The sequence below is a fragment of the Dromiciops gliroides genome, chromosome 4 (assembly GCF_019393635.1).
Source record: "Dromiciops gliroides isolate mDroGli1 chromosome 4, mDroGli1.pri, whole genome shotgun sequence".
Classification (NCBI taxonomy): Eukaryota; Metazoa; Chordata; class Mammalia; order Microbiotheria; family Microbiotheriidae; genus Dromiciops; species Dromiciops gliroides.
Window position 1 is genome coordinate 136510475 of NC_057864.1, and position 10771 is coordinate 136521245.

The 10771-nt window shown below is 40.2% G+C and overlaps 1 protein-coding gene across 1 annotated transcript; it reads left to right on the forward strand.

Moving 5' to 3' along the window:
- The first annotated feature begins 1919 nt into the window (after positions 1-1919).
- Positions 1920-7914, forward strand: MAP1LC3C (microtubule associated protein 1 light chain 3 gamma). The gene is made up of 4 exons (XM_043964739.1): positions 1920-2039; positions 2144-2199; positions 2416-2522; positions 7674-7914. The coding sequence occupies exons 1-4, from the start codon at positions 1982-1984 to the stop codon at positions 7912-7914; spliced, it is 462 nt and encodes a 153-aa protein (XP_043820674.1). The 5' UTR covers positions 1920-1981.
- Positions 7915-10771: the final 2857 nt, after the last annotated feature.

A 10771-nucleotide genomic window follows, 5' to 3' on the forward strand; every position in this document is an offset into this window, starting at 1 on the left:
TGAGAGATACACACAGAGTAAAGGTAAAAGGTTGGAGCAGAATATATTATGCTTCACCTGAAGTCAAAAAGCAGGGGTAGCACTCCTTATCTCAGACCAAAAAAAAAAAAAAAAAGCAAAAATAGATCTAACTAAAATAGATAAGGTAGAAAACTACATTGTGCTAAAAGGTACCATAGATAATGAAGTAATATCAATACTTAACATATATGCACCAAATTCTTAGAGAAGTTAAATGAGTTACAAGAGGAAATGGACAGGGGGCAGCTAGGCAGCACAGTGGATAAAGCACTGCCCTGGATTCAGATTCAGGAGTACCTGAGTTCAAATCCAGCCTCAGGCAGTTGACACATACTAGCTGTGTGACCCTGGGCAAGTCACTTAACCCCCATTCCCCCGCCAAAAAAAAAAAAAGAGGAAATAGACAGCAAAACTATACTAGTGGGGAATCTGAACCTTCCCCTCTCAGAACTAGATGAATCTAACCACAAAATAAATAAGAAAGAAGTTAGTGAGGTGAATAGGATTTTAGAAAAGTTAGATATGATAGATGTCTGGAGAAAAAAAATGATAGAAAGGAATATACCTTTTTCTCAGTGGTACATGGCACATACACAAAAATTAAGCACATATTAGGGCACAAAAACCTCACAGTCAAATGTAGAAAGGCAGAAATAGTAAATGCATCCTCAGATCATGATATAATAAAAATTACATTTAATAAAGTGCCATGGAAGGATAGACTGAAAATTGATTGGAAGCTAAATAATCTCATCCTAAAGAATAAGTGGGTCAAACAACAAATCATAGAAACAATCAATAACTTCATCCAAGAGAATGACAATAATAAAACAACATACCCAAACTTATGGGATGCAACCAAAGCAGTTCTTAGGGGAAATTTTGTATCTCTAAATGCTTACATGAATAAAATAAAGAGAAGATCAATGAATTGGGCATGCAACTAAAAAATCTAGAAAAAGAACAAATTTAAAACCCCCAATTAAATATTAAATTAGAAATCCTGAAAATCAAAAGAGAGATTAATAAAATTGAAAGTAAGAAAACTATAGAATTAATAAATAAAACTAAGAGCTGGTTTTATATATTATGGCAAGGGAGAAAACTGAGACAGAAAGATCAGTTAGGTTTTTGAAACAGTCCCATCAGCAAGATAATGAAGAACTTGAACAAGGCAGGTTAACACTGAATAAGATTAAGAGATGCAAAAGACCTGGAGAAGGAGACAGAACTGATAGTGTTCAGGAACTGTGATTACATGCAGGTGCTGAACAGAAAGGAGTCAAAGGTGATTCTTAAGTTTGAAACCTGAGTGGCTAGTAAAAGGTAATAGCTAGCTCAAATTCTTCATCTATAAAATAGGGAGTCTTGGTAACAATACCTATCTTCCATCTCTTATGCCATCCATCCCTCAATAGAATTCTACCAGGGGGAAAATGATATGCTAGATTAGAGAGCAAACTCAAAAGTCGGCTTTACTAGAACACTTAACCAGAGAGCAGAATTGAGCACAAGACAGTAGCTTGGACTCCACCCGAGAGTACAGTTATTCAAATACCCAAAGAGATTTAGTATATGGGATTTTCACTCAGGAATTTCATGGACTGGGCTAGGAAGATAGTGGTGAGGGCTTAATTTCTTTAGTCTTAGAGGGGAAAATGTTTTCTGATAATGAGCAAAGCAACTTTGGACGTTTTCTGACTAAAACAGACCGGCTTTTCCATTTCCATCTGTGAGGCTGACCTCTTACTGCACAGGCTGTGGGTTTGGGTTGTGAGGGGTGGGGGAAAAGGGGAGGGGGAAAGCATGATGTCACACCCAGGACTATATAAGGTACTTCATTAGGCTCCTGCAGACAGTTTGAAAGCAGCTGGAGAAAAAGAAGTAGCATAGCACGGAGTTACTGGGCAATTTTAAAATTTGCATTAAGTCAATCCTCACAGAAAACCTGTTGAGTAAAATGCAACCTCAGCAGAAAAACCAATCCATTCGACCTTTCAAGCAACGGAAAAGTTTAGGTACAACAAAGGGGCAAGAGAGGTGGGGAAAGAGGAGAAAGGATGAATACAGACCTCATTCATTTGTTTGATTAACTCTTCGTATGCCATTTGTACTTTTGCAGCAACCAGAAAAGAGGAAGTTGCTGGGATCCGGGCAAAGTTCCCAAGCAAGATACCGGTAAGGAGGAGGTCCCTGTCGCAGAAGGTGGGTGGGGGAATGGTACTACCGTGAGCCCTGATGAGTAGAGCATTGGAACAACCACAGGGCCCCGTGATATACCCGCTCACCAACTCCCACCTGAACTCGGTGCTTCCAGGCAAAGAGATCCTGTTCAGTTCCACTCAGAGGGGAGCAGGTGGCCTTGGTTCAATTTATGTTTAAACGTTTTAACAGGTGATAGTTGAACGTTATCAGAAGGAGAAATACCTTCCCCTGCTGGACAAAACCAAATTCCTCGTTCCCCAGGAGCTGACCATGACTCAGTTTCTAACTATCATTAGGTAGGTAGCAAAACTAGAGACACTGCCGTGAATGTACGGGAGGGGTGGGAGGAGTCAGGGAAAAGACCGCTTTCGTGCTTCTCTTGGACAGGCTCTGGGAGGGGGGAGTCTGTCTGTGATTCACCCTTTCTCTGCAGGGTGGCCAGGAAATGTTGAACTTGTAGTTAACCTCTTGAAGAACCGTAGCCTAGAGAGCTCCAGCTTGGCAGACCTAAAGCCAGCACTACTTGTTGGCCTAAAGTCACAGGTGCTTCTTTTTTTAAATCACCTGACAGGCTTGTTTTATTTCTGCCCTTTGTGGAATTTGTTCCCAAATTCAAAAAGAATCTATCTAGAGCTTAGGGCGGGGCGGGGAAGATGCTACTGTTAAAAGTCACTCTGATTTATGCATTAAAAAAAAAAAAAAGAAAGGGGCAGCTAGGTAGCGCAATGGATAGAGCACCGGCCCTGTATTCCGGAGGACCTGAGTTCAAATCCGACCTCAGACACTTAACGCTTACTAGCTGTGTGACCCTGGGCAAGTCACTTAACCCCAATTGCCTCACCAAAAAAAAAAGAAAAGAAAAGAAAAGAAAATTCATAATTACTGTGTGCTTTCTGTCTCTCTCTGGCTCCCTCTGTATATCCGTGTCTTTTTGTCTCTGTTTTCTCTGTGTGGGACTGAGTGGAGAGAGAGAGAGAGATCGATATCTTTGTACCTCTCTGTTGACATGTGTCTGTCTATCTCTTCGTATGTCTCGGTGTCTCTCTGTGTTTCGGTGTTACTGTCCTCTGTGTCCATATGTCTCAACTCCCTCCCCACCCCCAACAAAACAAAACAACAACCTGAGCACCTTAGAGTAGTAGTAATAGTACCTGCTACCCTCTTCCCCTTCCTCCTCCACCAGGAAAATAGGGTAGAAGTGTGAAAGACCAGAAAAGATATTGGCCTTCTTGAAGCCAAGCAGAAAGAGGTGGAATTGACACATGGGATCACAAAGCTCTAGTTGGAATGGAACTGGGAGGCCATATAGTCCAATCCCCACATTTTACAAATGAGGAAACTGAGGTCCGTGGAGCCTAGATAACTTGCCAGAACTCATCCACAAAGCATTAGAATTAGACCCAAGCTGCCTTAGCTATGGATCAATCAATATGCATTTATGATGAAGTGCCTACTATGTGTCAGGCACTGTACTAAGTACTATCCTTATCCGCCCTATGGATTCAATAAAAAGTATTTGAATTTAAAATAGATGTCCAATGGGGCGGCTAGGTGGTATAGTGGATAGAGCACCGGCCTTGGAGTCTGGAGTACCTGAGTTCAAATCTGGCCTCAGACACTTAACACTTACTAGCTGTGTGACCCTGGGTAAGTCACTTAACCCCAATTGCCTCACTAAAAAAAAAAAATAGATGTCCAAGAGGTTTTACTGTTTAATTCTCCACCCCAAAAAAAAAAAGGAAACTAGGGACTTTCCTTGGGGAGTTTTATAACTTAAGCAGTTTTCTCCCAACATCTAATTCGATGATCATTGCTTAAGCATCTACTACGTTGGAAGCACTCAACCAAGCAGCTGGTGCTACAAGGATGAAACCACAACAGGCTGTGCCAAAGAATTTTACCATTTAGTAATAGGACCAGGTGTACACACATAAGTGTAATATAAGGCAGAATGTGATCATAGTTTCTTATACAATTCTCTTCCTTGTACTTTCTAGATTGAAATGCTTGTGTGAGCCAATGATGCTTAAATTCATAACAAAACAAGACACTTTTAAAATGTGAATAAACCAAACGAGGTCAAGAAAATTGAGAAGGGACGAAGGTCCCTCTCCTTATTTTTGGAAGGAGGAGGCAGCAGTCTTATTGATGCTATTTCTAGTATAGTTCTTTGTACTCTATTTTTCTCTATTCCTGTCAAGGAAGTTACTGTGTTGAAGTTACCCCTATGTAAATTGAGGGGAAGCAAAGAGTAAAATAAGTTTGGTTTGGCTTTTTGGTGTTGGGTTTTGGGTTTTTTTGGACACTAGGTCTCCCTATCTCCCCCAGGCTAGAAGTACAATGGCTAGTCGTGGGATGACCTACTATGGATTGGCACTGAAACTTTGACCTGCCTTGTTTTTCCCACCTAGGTAGACCACGATTCTTTAGACAGCCGGTTAGCCTTCTGTCCTGGCTAGAGTGCCTGACCTGGAGTCAGGAAAACCTGAGTTCAAATGCTCCCTCAGACACTTACTTGCTGTGTGGCCCTGAGTAAATCACTTCACCTCTCTGGTACTTCAGTTTCCTCATCTATAAAATAAGGATGATAATTAAAGCACCTACCTTCTAGGGTTATTATGAGGATCAAATGAGATGATATTTTTAAATTGCTTTACAAACCTTAAAGTACTATAAAAATGCTAGCTATTACCATTATGGTTATTACCATAGCCATACCATAGTTGGTGTGGATATACATTGGTCTTTAAGGGCAACCACGTGGTACAGTAGATAGAGTGCTGGGCACGGAATCTAGCCCCAAATTCAAATCCAGCCTCAGAATAGCTGGTGTGACTTTGGTAAAGCTATTTAACTTCTATTTGCCTCTGTTTCTTCAAATGTAAAGGTTGCTATGAGGATCAAATGAGATGTTTTTTTTTAAAGAACTTAGTACACACATAGTAGGCACTATATAAAATTTTATTCCCATCCTCTTCCCTATTACACCTCAGAATTATTGATTAACCAGCCTTTGCCTCTCTGTAACAGCGATTGCAGATATGTGCCACCATGCTGTGGCAGAATTAGAATTTGTAATCATCAACTACTAGTTCAAATGCCAACAATGACTTCTCCCAAATGATATTGGAGTGTTTAACAGAAAAACAAAGGTGTTTTAAATGCAGAGTTAAAGCTATAGGTAGAGATCAACACTGGTGGCTCTTCAGTGCTTATCCAGGTGCCCAGTTTCTCCCCTTCCCTTCGTTGAATATACTTAACCCATCAGTTCCCTCTCAGCATCTGCACTGGGACTTGGATAGAGACAATTAGGAGGAAACTAAAAATATAGTTGTTCTGCTTTAATAGTTCTGACAGAAATGTTTGGTGGTGGGACAGAACTGAAATGTATTGGTTAAACTGAAGATTTCCAAGGCCATGGCAAAAAAAAATGCTTGTTTATTTAATATTTCTGAGTAGTCTATGTTATCTGTATTCTCTTTCTCAATTGACTAGAAAATGGCCTTGTACATTTTACCCAGCTAATAGTGTACCTAAGGATAGTGACTGTACCTGTGATTTCCTTGGTGTTGGAAACTTGATATAAGGAAACTTCTTCAACCAATACAGCTCTGAGTGCTGAAACTTAGTTTTAGAAAGCTACCTCTAAAGTCCTGAGAGGTTATGTGACTTACCCAGGGTCATACAATCAGAGGCAGAATTTTAACCACAAAGTAGACAGCTTTCCAGGACTCATCTTATAGAAGCTGAAGCTGCTTTTCAAAAGAACTTGTTAGAAATTTTAATGACCAAGCTTGACCCTAGAAAAGAGAGGAGAAAGATGCTCCCCCTTCCCTACTTTGTAGAGGTGAGGGTCTATGAGTATGTAATATTGTGTAAATATCCTGATTGAGTTGATGTGTAAGTTAGTTTTGTTGAAATGGGGGGTTTTTTCTTCCTTTGTTACAAAGAATGGATGACATATTAGGGAGAGAAAGGAGGATATATTTGGGAATGAACATGATGTAAAAACAGAAAAAGAATTCAAATGTTTTTAAAGAACATTACAGAGGGGCAGCTAGATGGTGCAGTGGATAAAGTACCAGCCCTGGATTCAGGAGGACCTAAGTTCAAATCCGGCCTCAGACACTTGGCACTTACTAGCTGTGTGACCCTGGGCAAGTCACTTAACCCTCATTGCCAAGCAAAAAAATTTAATTTAAATTTCAAAAATAAGGAACATTACAGAAAGGCCCCAGTGTGATCTGGAAAAAAAGAAGCTAGGGGTGGAAATTAGGAGCCCAGGGTTCTATTCCCTGCTCTGCCACTGACTGGCTGCGTGCCAATAGGAAAGAAGGGGGACAAGCTTTTATTAAGCATCTACTATGTATGTGCAAGGCACAGTGCTAAACACTCTACAAATATCATCTCATTTAATCCTCACAACAGTCCTAGAGGTGGGTGCTTATCATCCCTGCTTTACATTTGAGGAAACTGAAGCAGACAGAGAGCAGCCTTATCCAGGGCCAAACAGCTAGCAAGTATCTGAAGCTGGATTTGGATGTGGCCGTGCCCAGTGTTCCAAGCAATGTGCCATAGAGATGCCCATAGGCAGGTCATTTCCTGAGTCTTGTTATTCTCACTCCTGTTATGAGGTGTTAATATTTGACTCACATATGGTACAAGATTGTTCTAAGTCTCAGAGGAAACACTGGATGTGAACATTTTGCTGAAAGGATAAAAGGGACACATAAATGTAAAGCAGTATTTTAAGGGATGGTTATATGGACATGCAAGTACTTCTTGAGCAGAATTATTTGGGGCTATATCCTCAATGGGTCAAGTTAGAGGAAGCACAGGTGCTATTAATGCCCAATCACCCCCTTTTAAAACTGGGGTAAGGGGGGGCGGCTAGGTGGTGCAGTGGATAGAGCACCGGCCCTGGAGTCAGGAGTACCTGAGTTCAAATCCGGCCTCAGACACTTAACACTTACTAGCTGTGTGACCCTAGGCAAGTCACTGAACCCCAATTGCCTCACTAAAAAAATTTTTTTTTAAATTTTTAACTGGGGTAAGGAAGGGACCACTCCTTTCTCCTGGTGTACATAAAAAGCTCTACATTTGGAGTGAGAACACTGGTTTACATATCCATACTCTTTATTGTGTGCGACCCTACACACACTTTTCTGGGTCTCAGTTTCTGCCAAGGTACAGTAAAAAAAAGTGCTTAATTTGAAGTCTGAAGCATCTGGGTTTGAATCCATCCTCTAAAGCTTCTGAGTTATATGACCAGGAACAAAGCTTCAACTGTAAAATGGAGATAATGATTATGAGGATCAAATGAGATATTTGTAAAGCGATTAGCATATGCCTGGCACTTAGTAGGTACTTAATTCATATTTCCTTCCTTCTTAAAGCTGTAGCCTTCTTTATTCTCAGGCTAACCCCCTCCTCCCTTCCCGTCTTAGGAGTCGAATGGTTCTGACAGCCACTGAAGCCTTTTACCTCCTGGTGAACAACAAGAGTTTAGCAAGCATGAGTGTCACCATGGCAGAGATCTACAGAGATTACAAGGATGAGGATGGTTTTGTGTATATGACATATGCCTCCCAGGAGATGTTTGGCTGCTCGTTGCTCACGGTCAACCCTGAGCGTAGGCAGAGCTTTGGCCCAGGCTCCTGCAAACACCTTCAGCCCTCATCTGGGTAGGAGGTAATTGTCCTTGAAGTGATTCAACAAACTGTAGTAAGTGGGATTTGTTTTCTCCCTTGAAAAACAGGCTGGGCTGCCATAAACTGAATAGAACCAATGAACAAAATCCAAGCAACTGTCTTGTTTTGGTCCTTTTCTTTTCTTTTCTTTTTTTAAACCATGTAAAGCCCTTAGAAAGGATTGTTGTAAACCAGGCCTCTGTTTTTCAGAATGGGAATGGATTCATTTATAAAATATAATCTTACTGAAGAAAAGAATGAAAGTTGAAATTGTTTAAATGGCAAACACTTCAACAGAGTCACAGAGTAGGGAGAGACTTAAATGGAGACATCATTTGTCCTGTGCCCCACTTTGAGAAAAGACTATACTTAAATCCTCTGAGGCTATAGAGAATTTCTGTCCTATAAGTTGTCTCTGCTTGTACCTTGTATAAAGGACCCATGTAGCTCAGGAAATCCTGTTTAAAACCTATCTGCAAAGTCTGACTTAATAAACAAAGCAGCAAAAAAGTTTTTTATAATCTGGCCCTTTGTATTTCTCCCTATGTAGGCCCAAATCCATGATTGCTCAAAATTCAAAATCAGTTTTAAAAAATATTCCAATGGGAGCAGCTAGGTGGTGCAGTGGATAGAGCACCAGCCCTGGAGTCGGGAGGACCTGAGTTCAAATCCGGCCTCAAACACTTGACACTTATAACTGGGCAAGTCACTTCATCCCAATTGCCTTACCCAAAACAAACAAAAAAATACTCCAATGTCTAAATACAAAATCTGTACTACTTCCGTGTAACCCCTCACCATAGGTTTAAGTCTATGTTCTAGTCTGTGTGCTCTAATCAGTGCCTCCAACACATAGCTTTCAAGACATTTCACTTCTGTTGAATCACGTGATGGCTTTATCTCCTGAAACTTCCCTGCTCCCTTAAATTTCTTGCTTGAATTGCTTGAAAACTTTCCAAATAAATCACTTTGGTGTTGCTACCAGAACAAGTCCCAGTCCATTTTTTTGAGGGGAAGGGGAACAAGTTTGGTAGTGGTGGTAGTTATTTGTTGACTTGTTTTAGATACTGCTTCAGGAAAGGACGTCATTCTCAAGAGAGTGAGTTTCCTGTACAATATCCATTGTTGGAAACCTGAGAGATTTATAATGACCCCATCCATTCTAACATTAAACTAATAATACAATCACTAAATTTTTACAAATATAAGGATACCTTGGTCAGGTATTTTAAAGCTCATTTAATGCTATTTTTTCATGCCCTGGCTTCCTCTTTCATTGTCCTATTCTTACACACAGAATCTCAGTATTAGAAAGGCCCTCCAATATCATGCAAGGAAGCTGAGTCCCTTCTTACAACACACTTGATAAATGGACTTCCAGTGGCCCAATGAAAACCTCCAATGAGGAGGTAACTCACTACTTTACTGAGGCAATATGTCCATGATTTTCTTTATAGTATGTCATTTTAAAAGGTAGAAGGGGCAATTTCTTGGTAATTTAATAATTTTATTAATAGTGGCAGCCATTAACGGTCATTTAGCCATCTCTCTCTGACCAAAGACAATCATGGCAGGCTATTCACAGCTTAGGTATCCATTGTTCCATAGGGACTGTTCCCAAGGATGACAATCAATTCTGACTGATCAACAATTAATGAGAGAATGAATATTACAAGAAGGGGCCGAACCTATTCAGATGAATTTTGATTATGTCATTTACTTATAAGTTACCCCCCAGTCTTGGGCAATCTATTCAAAGAATTTATCCCCACTCAAACCTGAGTAGAGCACAATGGTTTCCCCACCTGCATGGGTTCTGAACAAGATTGTTTAAGAAAGTTAGTAAGTAGTGTTCCAAAATATCTTATTATCAATAATGTCCTTCAAGAGACTGAAATTTTGAAATCAGGACTTTAGAAAAAGGGGCAAACTCTGGCTCTCCTCAAATGATTGGTTATTAATAATCATTACTTTCAATATCAAGTAAAGCTGATGTGTCTGATCCTCCTGATTAAGAAATAATACACTGGGCTACTACCATTCTTTGTTTATTGTATTATAAAATAGATAAATCACAGAAAAGATAGAGTTGTGGGAGGAAGAAAATTATCACAGAAGAAAAGGAAATCAAACACTTAATCAAGTCTCAGATGCTTTGCTCATTGGGCTATGTAGACTATTAGCACAGTTCTTGAACTCCCCCAACAAAGTCCATATAGAATTAGTGGGACAACTTTTGTTTGGCATGACGATATGTAGTCATATATGGCTTCCCCCCACCAACAATTTTTTTTTGGTGAGGCAATTGGGGTTGTGACTTGCCCAGGGTCACACAGCTAGTAATTGTCAAGTATCTGAGGCCAGATTTGAACTCAGGTCCTCCTGACTCCAGGGCTGGTGATCTATCTACTGTGCCACCTAGCTGCCCCTCCACCAACAAATTTTTAAATGTATTTGATAATAGTAGAAATTACCTACTTCCCAGGAATCTGAAGGTGATAGCTCATTCCTCAATTTTTTCTAGAAACCTCTTAGACACAACTATTTTTTTTTTCCAAAAGGAAAGAGTGCCTGTGAAATCTGCAAGCCTCTTTTGAGACCACTTTCTGTAGATAAATAACATGAAGAAATGGAATTTTAAGGAAAATCAACAGACTATAAACTCCCTAAAGAGAAGGGGGTTTGGGGTGGGTTTTTTTCTTTTTAACCTTTGTATCCCCAATTTCTTGTACATAGTGCACAATATTTATTGAATTTGCCAATTCAGGCCAGTATTCTGTCTCTGACGTTGTCACTAAAAGATACTTGGTGAAAGCCTCCTATGATGTCAGTCTCTGGAGGCCAGAGACATACGC